This window comes from Copadichromis virginalis, linkage group LG23, assembly GCF_057382275.1.
Source record: "Copadichromis virginalis isolate Kocher_CV1m ecotype Utaka linkage group LG23, C_Virginalis_male_GT1.1, whole genome shotgun sequence".
Taxonomy (NCBI): Eukaryota; Metazoa; Chordata; class Actinopteri; order Cichliformes; family Cichlidae; genus Copadichromis; species Copadichromis virginalis.
In genome coordinates this window covers 20,386,813-20,404,764 of record NC_140639.1, presented here as the reverse complement: position 1 = coordinate 20,404,764, position 17,952 = coordinate 20,386,813, and the positions used below count along the sequence as shown (strand labels likewise).

The 17,952-nt window shown below is 39.5% G+C and overlaps 1 protein-coding gene and 1 pseudogene across 3 annotated transcripts in view; both read right to left on the bottom strand.

Annotated features, from left to right (window-relative positions):
* Nucleotides 1-2,746: 2,746 nt before the first annotated feature.
* Nucleotides 2,747-8,508, bottom strand: LOC146680751 (nucleotide-binding oligomerization domain-containing protein 1-like; annotated as a pseudogene). The gene is made up of 3 exons (XR_014917855.1): nucleotides 8,450-8,508; nucleotides 4,498-4,836; nucleotides 2,747-4,367 (listed from the first exon to the last, which is right to left on the bottom strand). The product of XR_014917855.1 is annotated as a nucleotide-binding oligomerization domain-containing protein 1-like (transcript).
* A 6,997-nt stretch (nucleotides 8,509-15,505) lies between these two features.
* LOC146680749 (uncharacterized) overlaps nucleotides 15,506-17,952 on the bottom strand; it is a 60,860-nt gene continuing 58,413 nt past the window's right edge. For both annotated transcript variants that reach the window (XM_085449891.1, XM_085449893.1), the window contains one exon: nucleotides 15,506-17,822. In XM_085449891.1, the coding sequence (XP_085306017.1) occupies nucleotides 17,559-17,822 (264 nt within the window). In that variant the 3' untranslated portion in view covers nucleotides 15,506-17,558. The remainder of the gene's footprint in view (nucleotides 17,823-17,952) is intronic.

Sequence of the window (17,952 nt, the reverse complement as noted above, 5' to 3'; positions counted from 1 at the left end):
GTCAGGAGATGCACACGCCTACAGTACAGCCAGGGCTAATCTAAAGAAGGGCATCAAAAAAGCCAAACACCATTACAAAAAGAAGGTAGAAGAACACTTCTCCAACTCCAACCCCCGACGCATGTGGCAAGGACTCCAGACCATTACAGACTACAGGACCACCAAACCCTCCCCCGCATCCTCTGATGTCTCCTTCCTCAACGAGCTCAACAACTTTTATGCTCGTTTTGAGCGAGGGAACCCCACAACCACAACCAAAGCAGACGTGACGCCAGACCACCAACCTCTGACTCTCTCCCCCACCGATGTAGGAGCGGTGCTGAGCAGGATCAATGTCCACAAGGCTGCAGGTCCCGATGGCATCCCCGGGCGTGTTCTCAGAGCGTGTTCTGAGGAGCTTGCAGGAGTGCTGACAGACATATTCAACCTCTCCTTGGCCCACGCTGTGGTACCGGCCTGCTTCAAATCCACCTCCATCGTCCCGATACCCAAAAACTCCAACCCATCTTGCCTCAATGACTACCGCCCAGTAGCACTCACCCCCATCATCACTAAGTGCTTAGAGCAGCTGGTCCTAGCACACTTCAAATCCTGTCTCCCCCCCACCCTGGACCCCCACCAATTCGCATACCGCCAGAACAGGAGCACAGAGGATGCAGTCTCCATCGCACTGCACTCTGTCCTCTCACACCTGGACAACAACAACACCTACGCCAGAATGCTGTTTATAGACTTCAGTTCAGCATTCAATACAATCCACCCCTCACAACTCATCAGGAAACTGACAGACCTGGGCATCAGTTCCCTCATCTGCAAATGGTTACTGGACTTCCTGACCAACCGCCCCCAACATGTCCGGCTGGATAACCGCTGCTCATCTACCATCACAATGAACACCGGTGTACCACAAGGCTGTGTGATGAGCCCTTTCCTCTACTCCCTCTTCACCCACGACTGCAGACCTGCTGATGGTTCCAACACCATCATTAAGTTTGCAGATGACACCACGGTGATTGGCCTCATCAGTGACAACGATGAGGCCGCCTACAGGGAGGAGGTGGATCGTCTGGCTGAGTGGTGAGACACAAACAACCTGCTGCTTAACACCGAGAAGACCAAGGAGCTCATCGTGGACTACAGGAGGAATGCTGACCCACATCCACCCATCCACATTAAGGGGACGGCTGTGGAGCGTGTGAGCAGCTTCAAGTTCCTGGGAGTCCACATCTCCGAGGATCTCACCTGGACGACCAACTGCTCCAAGCTGGTCAAGAAGGCTCACCAGCGCCTCTTCTTCTTGAGGACTCTGAGGAAGAACCACCTGTCCTCAGACATCCTGGTGAACTTCTATCGTTGCACCATCGAGAGCATCCTGACCAACTGTATAACAGTCTGGTACGGGAACTGCTCTGCCTCGGACCGGAAGGCGTTGCAGAGGGTCGTGAAAACTGCCCAGCGCATCGCCGGAGCACCACTTCCTGCCATAAAAGACATCTACAGGAAGCGGTGTCTGAAAAGGGCTGGGAAAATCATCAGAGACCCCAGTCACCCATTACATGGACTCTTCACCCTCCTGCCCTCTGGGAGGCGCTACAGGAGCCTCCGGACTAAGACCACCAGGTACCGGAACAGCTTCTTCCCCACAGCTGTCAGACTCCTGAACTCTGCCTCCTGACATCTGACCCACGTTAACTCATGGACTGAACATACACACACACACACACAATGGACAACTGTACCCTCAAACACACAATAATAACATGGAGTGAACCACCACTCACAACCACTAGCACTTTATATAGGGTGTAGAAATTATCCACACCCTCACTTACCTTAACTGCACTACTGTATAGCCCTGTGTAAACAATCATTCTGTACATACGATAATTTTTAACCCTACAACTGTTTACAACTTGCATAGTTCCCATTTCTGTATAGCTGTATATCTCAGATTCCTGTAAAGTTATTTATTTCATATTCTGTATAGTTTTTCATATTTATATCCTGTCCATATCCTGTCCATAGCTTGTACTCACTACAGCCTGTACATACTTATAGTTATAGAATATTCACAACATACTTCATACCGTGTACATTATAACATAATAGACCCATTTCTGTAATATACTTACATATCTATATTATTGCTAATATATATTGTAATATATCTATATCACTAAGCACTTCTGGATGGATGCAAACTGCATTTCGTTGCCCTGTACCTGTGCATGTGCAATGACAATAAAGTTGAATTCTATTCTATTCTATTCTATGTATTTAGCTTAATTGGCTGACATTTTTGTATTATTCTTGTGATTTCTTATTGGCCTTGTTTATTTAATGCAGGCCAGGTGAACCTTTTTTGGGGTATGAAAAAGGATGGCGAGCCAATGAACGGCTAGGAGCAGGACTCATTCTGCAATTGAAGCTTCCACTGGTTGGGTAGGAAGCTATCAAAGACGACGCTCTGTCCCCATTTTCCAAATACACTGATTTCCGCAATCATACACACCATTCCCCTCATTTATGGACAATGGCGCTTGGACATCTCTCATGGACAGTGCATCAGTGAAGCATGGTGGTAGCACCATGATGATTGCTACGAGTGAGAAAGCTGTAGTTACAAAAAATCTTGAATGTGTGAATTTATCAAGACAAAAGGGAAAGGCTCAGACATGTATCTTTTAAATGGAGAGTAAGTGTAGTTTGCAAGATGTGAGCAAACATGTAAATTACATGCTCTCACTTACCTTTGGAGTTTGCTCAGACATCCTAGTAATGGTCTCACTCCTTGTTTTGATACTTTTGTGTTTTGCAGCTTCAGCTGTATTTTCCTCTCCTTACTCTGGGTGATTATATAGGACACAGCATGGCATTGCTGAGGATCGAGAGTCTCCCCACTCAGATCAAGACAGTAGTCCAGTTTATCCAGAAGATAAACACAGGCTTCAGCAGACTGAGACTCATAGAGACACTGACATAAGAACAGCAAGTCTATTTCACAGTCCTCAGTGTCACTACAATCTACAAAGGTGGTCACCAAGTGTTTGAAGAACCAGCCAGATGTTTCTCTGAGCTGCTGAGAAGGAATCAGACTTTCTAGCAAATCAGTGTTTTTATCATTTAACAGTCCACACAAAAAGGGGACTAAGTGTTTCATGTGTTTGATGTTGTCAGTCAGACACTGTTGGACAACACTTCTGGTCCGTTCTGGATCCTTCAAGACCCACAGTGCTGCAAAAAACTCTTGAACAGTGTAGTGGAGAAAGGCACACAAGGGTTTCTTTGCAGTTGAGCTGACTTGAGATACACTCCTGCTCAAAAAAGCTAAATAAGCACAGCTTTCTAATTTGGGCAGTGATTTCAGGTTCACATTTTTTCCTTCTGTTGCACAAAAAGCAGCCTCAGATAAAGACAGTACTGCATCCCATTTAGTGCTTTCATTTTCAGATGTCTTGCCAACATTTCTCTGAATGCAGAAATGGAGGATATTGAGGTATATTTCTGTAACTGTGCAGGGATGTGGAGAGAACTCTGAGCCCTCAAAACTAAAGCAGGCAACCACCATCAGAGCGTACATGGGGACGTGGCACAGAGAGAATAATTCCAAGTTACACAAAACTTTGTTGAAGTGTTCCTCACTCAGATACTTGGATAAGTATTCTCTGATGCCCTGCTCACTGAAGCCTTTCACTTCCACTCTGAGACAGTCCCAACCTAACAGGAAGTCTGCTGACTCCACCTCTGGTCTGCAGGTGATGATGATTCAGGTAGAAGAGTCTTCTGTATGAGCTTAAACACCACAGAAGTAGAGGGGATATCTGTAACGCCATCAAAAATGATAGTAACATTGTCAGCATTATTCTTTATGTCCTCTAAGACTTTGTCTTTGCCTTCATCTGGTTCATTGAACACACTGAAGAGAAGATCCTCCAGTTTATGGACCTCTGTGATGTTGGGTGTTTCTCTCATATCAAAGTAGAACATGTAATCTAGATCCTTGTTGTCTTTCTCTGACCATAGTTTCAACATCTGATGGACCACAGCCGTTTTCCCAGTTCCAGGTTTTCCTACCAAAAGGATTTTTCTTTCATACGTTTTCAGCAGTTCACTGGGGGAAGTTTCCTGTTTGTCCTCAGGTATGTAGGCCTTTAGTTTTTTAGTGCGAACCTTCCTGCTTTTTTTGATCTTTGACTTTTTTATTTTGGATGGTGAAGCCTGTCCTTGTGTGTCTAACACAAGTGAACTGTACGACAAAGATGTCTCCTTGTTGAACAGGACTGCTTTACTTTGGATCCATGATCTTTCTGAAATCTTTTGAGTTTCTGATTTCAGCTTTTGCTGGTATCTGTGGCACGGGCTGGGCCCTGAAAGAAAGGAGAAATTAATTAAAAAGTAATTTAGTGATTTAACTCATGTGTCACTGAACAACACTGCATTTTAAATGAGTGTGATCACATTAAAACATGCCACGGACTTCAGTTTGTTTAAAAATACCTTGTAAATACGTTACATCCATGTTGGTGTCCTCCTTGAAGGAAAAGCAGCTGATCCAGTAGTTCAGGTCAAATTCGTCTTTCAAAGAAGAGTCTGTCTCTGTATTTTCCAGAACAGACTGAGCTTTCTGTGGATCTCTTTATTATGTCAATAATCCTGAGAAACTCATAGCAAGCTGCTTCCCCCTTTTTGATGACAGAGTCCACAGTTCTTCTCCTTTTGTCAAAGTCGCCACCATCTGTCCTTATTTTACTGACTTCTTCCTCTGAGAAAACTCCTCTCTGGTACAGATTCTCCACAATCACAGCAGTGAGCCTCTTTAATGTTCTCACCAGGGCCCTATTTCAGAAAGCCGGTTTAGTGCAAACTCTGAGTAAGTATACGCTGAGTTAACGAAAACTCTGGGTTTTCGGTTTCACAAAGCGAGTTTAGATTAATTCTGAGTGAGTTACTATGACGACACACTCCGTCAAGCTAACCTGCCCCCTAGCAGGTTTACTTCAACTAACCCTGACGTTCTCCGCCTCTTTGTCAGAAACCTGACTGTAGGAAGTGTCAGACATGGCGTGCTCCTTCCTTGAAGAGCCAGTAGATGTTGAAGCCCAAATTCTCCGCAGAGCTCTCCGCCGGGAGAGAGTGATTAGAGCGCGTTTGGACATTTTATCATTTCCTGATGATTTTCTGTGTGAACGTTACCGTTTTTCAGCACAATCTATAATTTATTTGAATAACATCCTCAGGCCTAATATTACGCATGTGACACATCGCGGACATGCTCTCAGTTCTGTACATATTATTTGTATTGCACTTCGGTTTTTTGCAAACGGGAGCTTTCTGTATAATATTGGTGACGCTGAGCACGTTTCCAAGGCTACCGTCTGTTGGGCAGTCAGGAATGTTACAGTTGCACTGAAACGTCTCGTGTACTCGTCTGTGGTGTTCCCCGGTCATAGACCCACAAGATTTATCAAAGAGGGATTCCACAAAATTGCAGGTAGCAGGATGAACAAAACTTAATTCATGATGTGGTGATACTTGAACTACTACTTAAATTTTACATTTATTCTCACGGTTCCCAGGCGTGATTGGCTGTATAGATGGCACTCACATTCCAATCATTGCTCCTTCAGTAAATGAAGGAGACTATGTGAACAGGAAGTCTTTCCACAGCATTAATGTGCAGGTACATAGTTCCCTGTAGCATTTCAAACTAACAAATTATTCCATTATAGTAATGGATGCTAATTTGTGTTCTCTGCACTGTGAAGATCATATGTGATGCTGCCAACATTATCACAAATGTGGAAGCCAAGTGGCCAGGCTCTGTGAGTGGTGGTGGTGGAGGACCCCCACCTGTTTTTCGGGCCTCCGCTTTTTTTCTGTTGGCTATAACGGGTCACATTTGAGCATACAGAGTAAGCAAATATGTACTTGTAATGTGCTCAGATAATTTCAATAAGTGCTTACAGAGGGGAAATTAATGTAGCCTCTAACTGCAATTGATTTACATCGGACAAACAGACCAAGCACTATGGCTCATAATACAATTACACCTTACCTGTTTGGACTATATTTTTATATTTCATTTTTACTTGCTGCCAGGAACGTTTGGGGCCTGTTGGGTTGCACCTGCGCTCACATCACATCACGAAATAAATTGTATGAAATAAAAAATTAAATAAAATATAATAAAATAACGTGTTAAATGGGTGGAAATCCCTAGATCAATGTTTAAATTAACACTCACGCATTGACTCTGTCGGCTATGTTTTGCCATGCATGCTCCCTTTCTTTTGCAGCTGTGGCTGTGTTACTTTTTTCCGCAAAATTTGCATGTTATCGGCATATGCTGCCATCAGAATTTCGGCCTCAAGCGCTGTAAAATATATTGACCGCGCCTTCTTTCCCTCCGTCTCCATGGTGACTCGCTTAATCTGTGCTCCACTAATCAGGGCTTTATGTATCCTCGTGCGCGCGTTTAACTTGGGGTTAAAGCAACTGAACTAATTGTTATCAGCCTTTCTGAAACCGAATATTCCGAGTTGGACAGTTCGGGGTTACTCAACCCTGAGTATCATTTTTCACTCTGAGTTTTCTAAACCGGCTTCCTGAAATAGGGCCCAGGTTGGTTCTGGCCCTCCTGACGTACTCCACTGCCAGAGCGTTCTCACTCCCGAGGCGTAACATGTCGACGTTTTGTCACGTCCCGCGGCGTTCCTGAGGAACGCGAAAGGAGACCTTCGGCGTTCTTATGGTACGCGGTGGGTTATGGCTGGAATCCAGTGCAATGACGCTCCCGCGGTAATAGACGTTCCAGCCCTGTATTCCAGCCCTAAACCTAACCTTATCCCTAGCCCTAACCATAACCTTATTCCAGACCGTAACCAGGACTTTAATGATGTTAAATAGCGTGTTTCTAAGCGATTTGAAGAATAAGAGCGAACATGTGTAGGTTCAGTCCAGACGGTTCTCATATTTCCTCTTTTTCCGAGGTCGTCATTTAGGAACGTGGTGGGTAGCCGAAAACGTAATATGGTGACGATTTGTCACCTAGCGTAAAATGTTACGCTTTGGGAGTGAGAACGGGTTGCCACTGCTAACTGAGAAGAACAAGCCATGTTTCCTTTATTTCCTGGATTTCAGTAGTTTCTGTTCAAACAATATGAATTTAAACAAATGTATTTTATTTCAAAGATTCAGACTATTAAATATAAAGCATGCTAAAAGAAATGGTGTTAGGTGGAGATAAAGTCTAATTTATCTTAGATTGACGTCCCACTGATCACATCCTGTGTCAAACAAGCTGGTTTAAAGGGGGGAGGGACTAAAACTGCATTTAAAACAAACACACACAACTGCTTAATTTTAAAAACAAATTTAATACGGACAAAAGTAGAATTTTCTTTTCCACACTTTAATTTCATTCTTAATTATTGAGCCACTGTATTTTATTTTTGATGTTGCTCTTGATCCTATCACTGCTAGGCTTTGTTTTAAATTGATGTGTCAAGTGTATTTATAATTTATTCTCAGTCTTTGACTTTTTCAACAGTCTTCTATTGTTTTTCCTGTCTATTGATTTTATTTTCTTATCATCTTTAAATGAGTTTCTCTTCTTTTTGCAAAGAAACTTGTAACTCTGGTTTTTATAAGTGCTAAGCATTTTCTCATTTTACATCCTCAAAACTTTCTTAATGCACAGCGAGTCTTGGTGACTTGCATAGTAATCTCTTTAAATATGCATGTGTCACATGCTCATGTCAATGATTATTTATTTATTTATTCATTCATTCATTCATTTATTTGTTATATAATAACTCAGACATTCTCTAGCAATATCTCCACACATGTCTGAAACTTACTCCAAATTCATGTTATACATTTTATATATTTTTTAAGAACCATATTCGTCTCAGCTCTGTTTTTGTTTTTTTTAAAACTTTTTATGCTTTAAGCTGAGTTTATTTAAACTCCAAACCTTGTACCTCACAACTGGGAGATTTTAACATAAAATAGTGGAGCTGCTCTTCCTTCTTGTTTTGCTTCTTTATGGTTATTAACCTGCCAGCATGCGCATGTTTCCAGAGGAGAGGGGATGCATGTTCTCTAACTACAGACTACTGATCCAAAAACAGGCTTTACTGAATTGTATATATTTTTTAAGTAGTGTTGTTTTGTTGAGTCACCATTTCAGAGTTGCATTAAATACAATAATATAGATGTATTCTTTTTCATTTAGGTCTACTCCAGTCATAAAAAAAATAAAATTCTTGTCTGTATATGTGATATATACAACCATATTCTTGTGCTGGACATTTTAGGCTGGAATTTCTAATCCTTATATTTTGATCTAAAAACTATAAAATGGTATACAATGCATTTTTGTTTAAAAAAAAAAAAAAAAATCTAAAAACCCCTTTGAAACCCCGTACTCAAAGCTTCTTCAGTTTACCATGGACCAAGTAAAAGTGAAGATGGTTGTGTCCAATCTGAAGGCTCCCAGGTCCTCATGTTTGCAGATCACAAATTGAACAAACGTTAAAGACAAAAATCATAATGCATAGCTTCCACTGTGTGACTCATTGATACTTGTTCAACCTATACATGAGCCAAAAGTGACCAAAAACCAAACAGCAGATAAGCTTTAGTACAAAGGGACAGTTATAAACGACTGATTTTGTTGTGTCACTGGCAAAATTATTAAATTAAGCATTTACAGAAATGGTTACGATGTAGCACCATCACACCCTTTAATGTCATATACCACACACTTAAAGACAGAAGTAGTTCAGATTTATTGATATGTGGAAACAATGCTGTTTATCCCCCTCTAAGCATTTTTACTTACAGCTCTTTAATGGTTTTGTAACACATACAAATACTGTATCTACGTTTCTTTCTTCACCCAGGTTTGAATTATTTTACATTTAACATCCGCCAATTTAAGCAATAGCCATCATTTTATCAGCTAGTTAAGAATATCTGGTTTCTTCAAAGCAGTCACTTTATTGTGGATCTCAATAAGACGTTTCCCAATACAGATGCATCAGAAATTAAAAGTGTAACAATTTTTTTTTTTTTTTTTTTTCAGGTTTGCAGTATTACACAACCACAGTTTGCAAAACATAAACAAATGGACTACTTTCATAACCTTATTCTGGCTTCTGCTCTGCAAGACTTTGAAACACACTTCAACCATAAACTCTCCGTTTTTAATTACACCTCAAAACACATTTGTTCACACTTGTATACACTTTATCATTACCATGGTCATGCATTTGTTCCCTTGATAAGACTTTTATAGTTTTGTTTTGTGGTTTTATTCAGTTATTTTATTCCTTTGTAACTTTGTGTTTTTAAGTTGTTGTAGTAACGTAATATCACTTATGGAGTCTAAATTGACGTGTTTAAATGTGTCCTTGATTTAACCCACAAATAATTAAGTCATACGGTGATTATTCACTTTTCGTGAAGCTCGGCACACGCAGAGAAATCATTCAGGGGTCATGACTGTGAAACAGGCTCCTTTTCAAAGATATACACATCACAAATGTCTCTGGATACAAAAACATCGACAATACAAAGAAATATCTGGAAAAACACAAGAAGACTGTCGCTCACTCGTCTTTAACTTTCATAGCTGAAAAGACTCTCAGCTGAGCTCCAGGTTTCATCATTTCCTCTTTTCTTAGTGGATCCTGTTGTTTTTTTTACTAAATCTTTATTGCTTCGTGGTTTTCAGTCCATTGTATAATTGAGGGACACAGACCAGAAACAGAGGAGAGCAGGTAATCATTATATCTGTGAGCTGAAACATGACTAGTTTAAATATTGATAAGATACTTTGAATAGGAAGAAGAAATCATCTGTGGTTCTCATGTCATAACATAATTTAATATTTAAAGAGAAACCTAACATTAAATTTGTTTATCAAACAGGTATTGTGATTTTTTTTTTAAAAAAGTATTTTACAGTCACTAACTCATCCTGTAAAATAAGACAGAGAAAAAAGCGTTGGTTATGCAGCACAGTGCAAAAGTCTTGAACCACCCATCACATCTTTATATTTCGCTTCTAAGGATTCAGATGTTTCTTTAATTTTTAATGCAACAATTCTCCAGGTTTCTTTGACTGGTGACCTAAATATTAGTATTAAAAATGAATTTGAATTTTAAAAGCTCCTTCGCTGTTCACTTTAAAGTAGCTTCTATGAAATTATCCTTCCCTGTCATTTATAAAACAGTGATGTGGACTCTGGCTGCTATACTGTTAGTGATGAAGACTATTAGGCTACGTTCACACTGCAGGTCTTAATGCTCAATTACGATTTTTTGATCAAATCCGATTTTTTTGTCTGCTCGTTCACACTACAAATAAAATGCGACAGCAAACGCGCTCTAGTGTGAACGCTCAAAGCGGCCCGCATGCGCAAAAGAAGATGTCACACACAACGCGCTCTGTTTAGACCCAGGGCAAACAGTATTGTTTGACAGATGGCCGTTAATATAAAGACTTCGGACTTTACGTTTCCCAATTTTTGCTTTAAGTTATTTTGTTATTTACATAAATAACCTAATAATTATCCTTATTGCTGTTTTAGAGAGGAGCGGTGCTTCAAAGGATAGTTGCAGATTTCTGTCAGAATCTGCAGATTATACAGTACAAATAAAATGTTCACGTTTCTCCAACGTTGTCTCCCAACAGTTTCACTGACATCTACACGGGATGGCCAGGAAGCGTTCGCGATGTCTTCTCGGGCGCTTCTCCGGAGCTGATAATTGGCGTCTGTCTTGTGTCAATGACGTAAAAGACGGATTTAATGCGACATGACCGTTCAAACTGCAGTCGCTTTCTAAAACATTGGATATGTATCGGATTCAGTACCACATACGAAAGTGACCCAGATCGGATTTGAAAATATCGGATTTGTGCTGTTCACACTGTCATACCATGATCGGATATGGGTCGCATAGGGTCAAAAAAGTCGGATTTGATGCGCTTTCGCCTGCAGTGTGAACGTAGCCTTAGTGAACACATCTGTTTTATTTCTGTGTTTATTAAAAAACATTCTGGGACGACAGTTGAATAATTACTGGTTGATCTCCAGGACTTCACATGAACTGTTTCTTTATTGTTGACATTTTGTTTTCATATCTTATTCTGTAGTTTTTATTTATTGATCTTAAATCACATTACTCCACTATTTAAACTCTTTCTCCACAAAGTTTGAACTAGGAAGTCAAAACCATCCGTGTTTGGCCTTCATAAAGGATTCCTGCTTATAATCATGACGGAAAAAATACAACAAACTCGAACAGCTGTGTCTGTTAGAGACCCTGCGCTACTTTAATAATGGTTTTATAAATGTATTAACTGATTATTATTCTTATAAACTGTTATACTGTCTGCTGTAATTTTACAATAATCCTTCCACTGAGTAAATTGGGTGACACATCGTGGGATAAAGAGCGGCAGCCATGACCTTATAATGACCTATAAAAAAAAAAAAAAAAAAAAAAAATCATGTATATCACATAAGTTACAGTCGGAACATTTGTGTCTCTCTTTAAACGTTTACAGATCAGGTCATGGTTTCCATGTCGGCACAAACAAGTGTATTTAGGCAGGGCTGGACTGGGACAAAAAAAATCGGCCCGGGCATTTTGACTAGAGACCGGCCCACCAGGCATTATAGGAAAAACCATAAAGCCTTTGAATGAAAACAAACGCTGTTGTGACAGTGATGTACACTGTCTTGTTGGTATATATGTATCAATCTAATAAACTTAAATCTACACCATCCTCCCTATTCTGGTATTCTAACCCGAAAGTAGACTGCTTGGTCGAGTTAACCACCTGAACTATCTACACATGGTGAAAACCTGAAATTAAAACAGAGAAGACTAGAGGTGAGACATGATCATTACTGATTACTGATGACAGATTTAGATATATTTTCATAAACTATTCATTTACCACATCAATAAACAGCATGGCAGGGCAAAATATTTTTTCTAACATGGCAACCTTTAAAAAGTGAAAGGAGATAGAAAGACAGGTGAGAAAGAATAAAACTTAATTGACTTTTTGATGGCATTTTACTTACAGTACTGGTACAGTATCTAGAAAATGTGGGAAAATACTGGCATCATATACAGTACTTAGCTACTTCTGAAGAAATGATGGGACCCTAAAAAAATTACTATGTACAAAAATGGATTTCTATACATTTTACATCAGATGAAAACGTTTGTTGTAAGATTCAGATAATTATTTATTCAAAGTTTTTAAATGAGAATAACAAAGAAAAGAATTTCTTTGTGCCCCCCTTTATCTGTTAATGCCCTACTTGGGCCCCTGGCAAAACTTTGCTAGATCCGCCCCTGCACAGTTACCAGCTGTCAGCTGCATAGAAAAGGATCCTGGTGTTATTTGTCTCTCAGAAACAGTTCATAACTTCCCTTCAACTCATTCATGTCACCTAAAAGGTAAACCTGTTTCTCCATCACCTGTTCAGCTCTGATGATTCAGTAAGGACATCTCCTGGTTTCATCTTCATGTTTCCCTCTCACCACATATCCAAACCGACCTCATGACCAGCAGCTTTACAGCTGTGGCTCCAGCAAACATCAGCTGATACTAGAAATTAACCCTTTAAGACCTACCATTGAACCAAGTCCGCCAGAGCTTATATTATATTTTTACATGTTGTAGAGCCATTTTTGGGAGCATTTCAAGTTGCTATACATCAATACAACCACTAGAGCCTAAATTTTAATAATATGCATGCATTAAGTGCATCATAATTACATAAATTGCAAAAAAGTGCAATAAACTACAAAAAAATTGAAAATCGTTTTTGTTTTTTAACATATATTTCTAGTTAGAGAAATTTAAGAGGCTTATCCCTCAAAACTGTAAATACAAAAAAGTTGCACAAAATAGTTTCCCACCACGGGAAATTTATTTTGAGTGTCTTCATAGTTTTATTTTTGAAATACACCAATTTTTATACACTGCAGGAAAAACGAAAATAAATATTATACTGCAAATTTGCAAAAAAGCAGCATATGCATCAAAATAAACTATTTCCAGCAGTGCAATATGAGTCCTCAGCATCCCAGAAACGACACAGAAAGTCATAAAGTCAAACATAACTTTTAAAAACACCAGCATAAGCTCATGAGGCCTTGATGGTAAAAAACTACATTTCCGCGAAAATGACGTCACTTCCGGTTTCGGGCAGGTCATGGCGGACATGCGATAGTTCGTGCTGATGGACATAGGAAGTGTTATGAACAGCTGATGGATCGGCAAAGCGTGTTTCTGGAATATTATGTTTTTGTTGCTGCAAGTGCTTTTTATGCAGTTTTTGCAAAGCTATATGTGGAAGGAAACCGTGACCTAGGACAAGCTGATGGCATAAGATGTAAGTACAACTCCTCTGGTTTCATATGCAAAAAAAATTATTGCGCTAGCTCACGTGGTTGCAGTGCTACCGGGATTTAAAAATAGTTACGCAAAATGGAGCGTGCTCTGACCGGTTTTAAAGGGTTAATATTAAATAAATTCTAACAACAGTTGATCAAGCTTGAACATGCTGCTGTTGTTTAACGCAACATCCGCTGGTTTCCTCTTTCTGGCGCAAAACAAACAAGAGAGATGATCAGCTGATCATTGATCAGTTTCATGATTGAAGTAGAAACAGGAGATGGAGGGGAGAGAATGACAGAAGAAGAGGCAGCTGTGCAGCAAAGACACAGAATAACTCCAGCTTTGTGTCTTTTTTCATTCTACCTGAAGTACGGGACAAATCACGTTCCTTTTCCCCTCAATACAAAACGTGCAATATTTTCTCTGAATACCAGACGATTACGTTTTTTATGGGACGGTTGGAAACTCTAATAACTAACCTTATAAATAAAATAAGATAAAACAAGTTCAACGTCAATAATATCATAGCACCCACCCAGCAGTATATAAACTCCCATGCTAGCTAGTACGCAGTACGAGTTATTGTAACTGACTGTAAAAAGTCAGCATAACGAAAATAAACTCCACCTAAACTTGGTTTATATCTGACCCAGATAGACTGCAGGTCATAACTTCTTACCTGAAGTTCAGTTCACTGCCTCGGGTCTCTGCTCCTCCTGCCTTTCCGTCATCCACCTGCCAGCGTGTTGCATCTGCTGGCCTCCACCACTTGCTAATGTTACTAAATCGGTGGAAGCTCCGCAATAGCCACCACCAAACAACTGAGTTATTTTTACACATCTCCCAGCATCTGGCCAATCCACCACCTTTCAGTGTTTATACTGTTACGAAAAAAAAGAACCCATCGGCCCATAAAAACGAAAAATCACCATGGCCCACCGGGCAAATGCCCGATGGCCAGTCCAGCTATGTATTTAGGTGATTACCGTGTAACGTTAGGGTCACATATCCTGAACATATACAGAGAGTTTACTGTGTGGATCCGTTTTAAAGAGGAAATAACTAGTATCACCTTCTAACGCAGCGATGTTCCGTTATGAAACAGACTCGAAGTAACGGAGGAAGTCTGACTTCAAACCATCTTTTAAAAAAAAAAGTCGTAACATACCTGATCAGCAAAGCAGAGCCTCCCAGCTGAAATAGCTTTAAGCAGACCATTCCTCTCTGAACCTGTGGAGCTTTCACAACAAATAACCTGAATTCAGCTTGATGAACAGTCTCTCAGGTCGCTCGATCTGCTGTTTATAAAAGAAACGCTTCCTGTGGCTCTGTTTGTAGGTTCTGCTGGTGTCCACAAGATGTCGAGCTCGGAGCAGCAGAAAGATGACACGAAACACTTCTGTGGATTTTTTTACAATATTTTTACTGAGAAAGAGAAATTATTAAAAACAAACAAACATGCAAATCACATGTAAATGGTTTGGATACAAATAGATAATCTATAACAAGCTGGCAGCAGAGATTGTAAAGAAATATAGCAAAATATTTATATAAAATATTTTAAGTGGTTAAAAAGGACTGGATTGGTTTTACTGTAGAACACAGAGTATGTACAGCAACGCAGTCATAAAGATCCTAACATAATAGGTCATTTCTTTATTTGATATATAAATACATTTTAAAGCTTGTTGACTGCAGACTATTTATCAATATAAGCAAAGAGATAAGATATCAAGATGTAGAGAAACCATCACACTAGCCGGTGTTGTGCCAAAAAGTGATTTCCAATGTTTTTTGATTATTTTTTTAATTTATTTTGTCATGAATTTGCTTATATTGTTAAACAGACAGCAGCCAACAGGATTTAAGAAAAGGTTATATATATAAATGAGCTGTTTTAGAAACATCGTTATGATGTTTTATTTGTCACAATATTGTGACTCTTGTGCACATCAGTCTTTAAAACAAAGATTTTCAGCTGGATAAATAAAGGATATAAAAAAGTCACTTTCACAGATTATAGAGCAACACGTCATTTACAGAAGTTTAAATATGGAAATCGCTTTTTTGCACACACACACACACACACACTCTGCACAGACAGAAACTGAAGGAGATTTGTGATGAAATAGTTAAACGAATAAAGACTCAAACACTTTGCGGAAGCATAAACACTAATGCAAGAAAAACAACATCCATTATTTACAGGTGACCTACTCATGCCCAATTCTCATAAAGAATTAGATTTTCCAACTGCTTTTTTATGCTTCCTGTGTAATTATCTCATAGACAGCAGGACAAAAACATGCAGGTTCACTATAGTCAGACCATCATGGCAGCTTCTAGCTTTTTCTGACAGTGTGACAAGAATCTCCAGAAACCTTTGCTGTTATCACAAACACAGCCGTCTTCTCTGTGTGTGTTTTATTCTGTAAGTAAGTCTGTTGTGCATTGCATTGAATTACCAGTAAATGAAACAGCCTCATGTTTCCTAACAGAACAGGGAGAAATCAGTATTATTAGGTCTGGAGTCATTACAGTTAACAGCCTGCTGGTTGCAATCATCTCAGTGCTTTTCTGTCCCTGTTTCTATGGAGATGTGTTAATCAGTGATAGTCTGGCACAACAAGTAACCTTGTGCCCAATTATGCAACTCTTTTCTTGTTTCACAGAGGATCATTATCAAGATATGACGACAGCAAAAGTTTTGATAAGGTGTCACTGTGGAGGTGGGTGTCCATACAGCTGTGTCAGGGTTGGGTTAGCTGAGCTGTGATGTCACACGTGACTGTTTTTAGTGGTGGAGGTACGTTGCACATAAGGTATAGATCACAAAGAGAATGTAGGATGTCTGAATACATATACTGTATCGCACTCAGTATTTCCTGCATGGCACAATCATTGAAACACAATCACATCAATTACAGACATCTGGCCTCTTATTTATTCCCTGAGTCCACATGCAGCTGTACATTGATGTGAAAGAAAAAATATTTATTTTAAGCAGACAAAACTTGAATTGAATTATAAACGAGGTCCATTATGTTTATGATATTTTCTTCCAGTTATCTCAACGTACCAAACATGGTTTTATCCTGACTGTTTACTCATTACATCTTTACTCTCATTGGTGATTACAGAGTCTCTCTGCTCTGTCCTGACTGAAACATGCAGACCAGAATAAATACAGTTATCACAAAAGTACAAAAAATAAATATGGCCAACTTCCTGCATTGATAAAACAGTTGTAGTCTTTGTTTTGTCTTAATAAGAAAATAACTGAATAATCATCATTACACAAGCATCAGATGTAAAACTGGAAAAATTAAAGGAGTGAGACACAGCTGGGAAACAAACAAGACAACGAGGCACGGAAACAAATGTAAATACAAGGCAAAGAGACTATCAAAATAAAACAGGAAGTAACTACACAGAGGATCACGTACCCAAGATGAAAACACGACGAAATGATACAAAAGGACACATGTGAGGCTGTACTGAACCGAACCACAAATCAGTAAAAATAAAGATATACTCAAAATGTAAACAGAACACGCTGGCTGCTCTTTGTCTCCATATAAACTGTCCTCTTAATCATCAAAGATAAAAAGAAAAAATCTGACCTAACATCAAAGCTCATTTGATCTAATGTTGGTGTGTCCTTCACTGCTGACTCCATGAACAGTATCACACTCCACCCAATATTTTCACAAGCAGAGTAAAAACTACGATTCTCTGACGATGACAACTGCTTCAGATCTGCTCTGTACACAATGTTGTTGGACTTCCTCAGTCCAATACTCCAAACCAGTAAAGTCAAAAAAGTCTTAATATTCACAAGACTGTGGTCACCTCACTTCATGTGGAACATACACAGTTCAGTTTATTCTGGGAGCTGTAGCAGAAAGAAAGCAGCATGAAGCTTCTTAGCTGCTCTTTACTCATGTTGGATTTCAGGGAGCTCCTCAGTCTTTTACACACATTGGTACTTATTTTTACCTCCAATACACTCAGCCCAGGAGTATGCATGAAATAGAGTGACCACACACCATCTACGTATTCACTGGAAAACTAGCTTCTCTGTTCTCACATAGAGAGCTGTGTACAGTCTGTGTGAAAGCAGATATTTAATGTCTGAGGGTTGATAATTTCTTCACCAGGTCGTTCCTACATATCATCTTTAAGATGTTCTCCATCACCTGCACAGCTCCAGTGATCTCATATGTCTGCACCATCAGATCTACTGTGTCATTTCTGTCTGCTTTGGACAAATAGTTTTCTTTGATGGGTGATATGTTGTTCCACACTTCAGTCTTCAGGTGCCACTTAAACTTCTTGAATTCTTCATCGTTTAAATCTTCGAGGATATCGGGAAGCATCACCATGATTTTCTGTTAAAATCAGAGCATACTGTCAGTCTGTAGATGAGGCTTTGCAGGTCATAATGAAAGGAAGTTGAAACCATAATGGTGTACACAGTGAATAGAAGATAGCCTTACAGAGAGCAGAGATAAGAAGTAT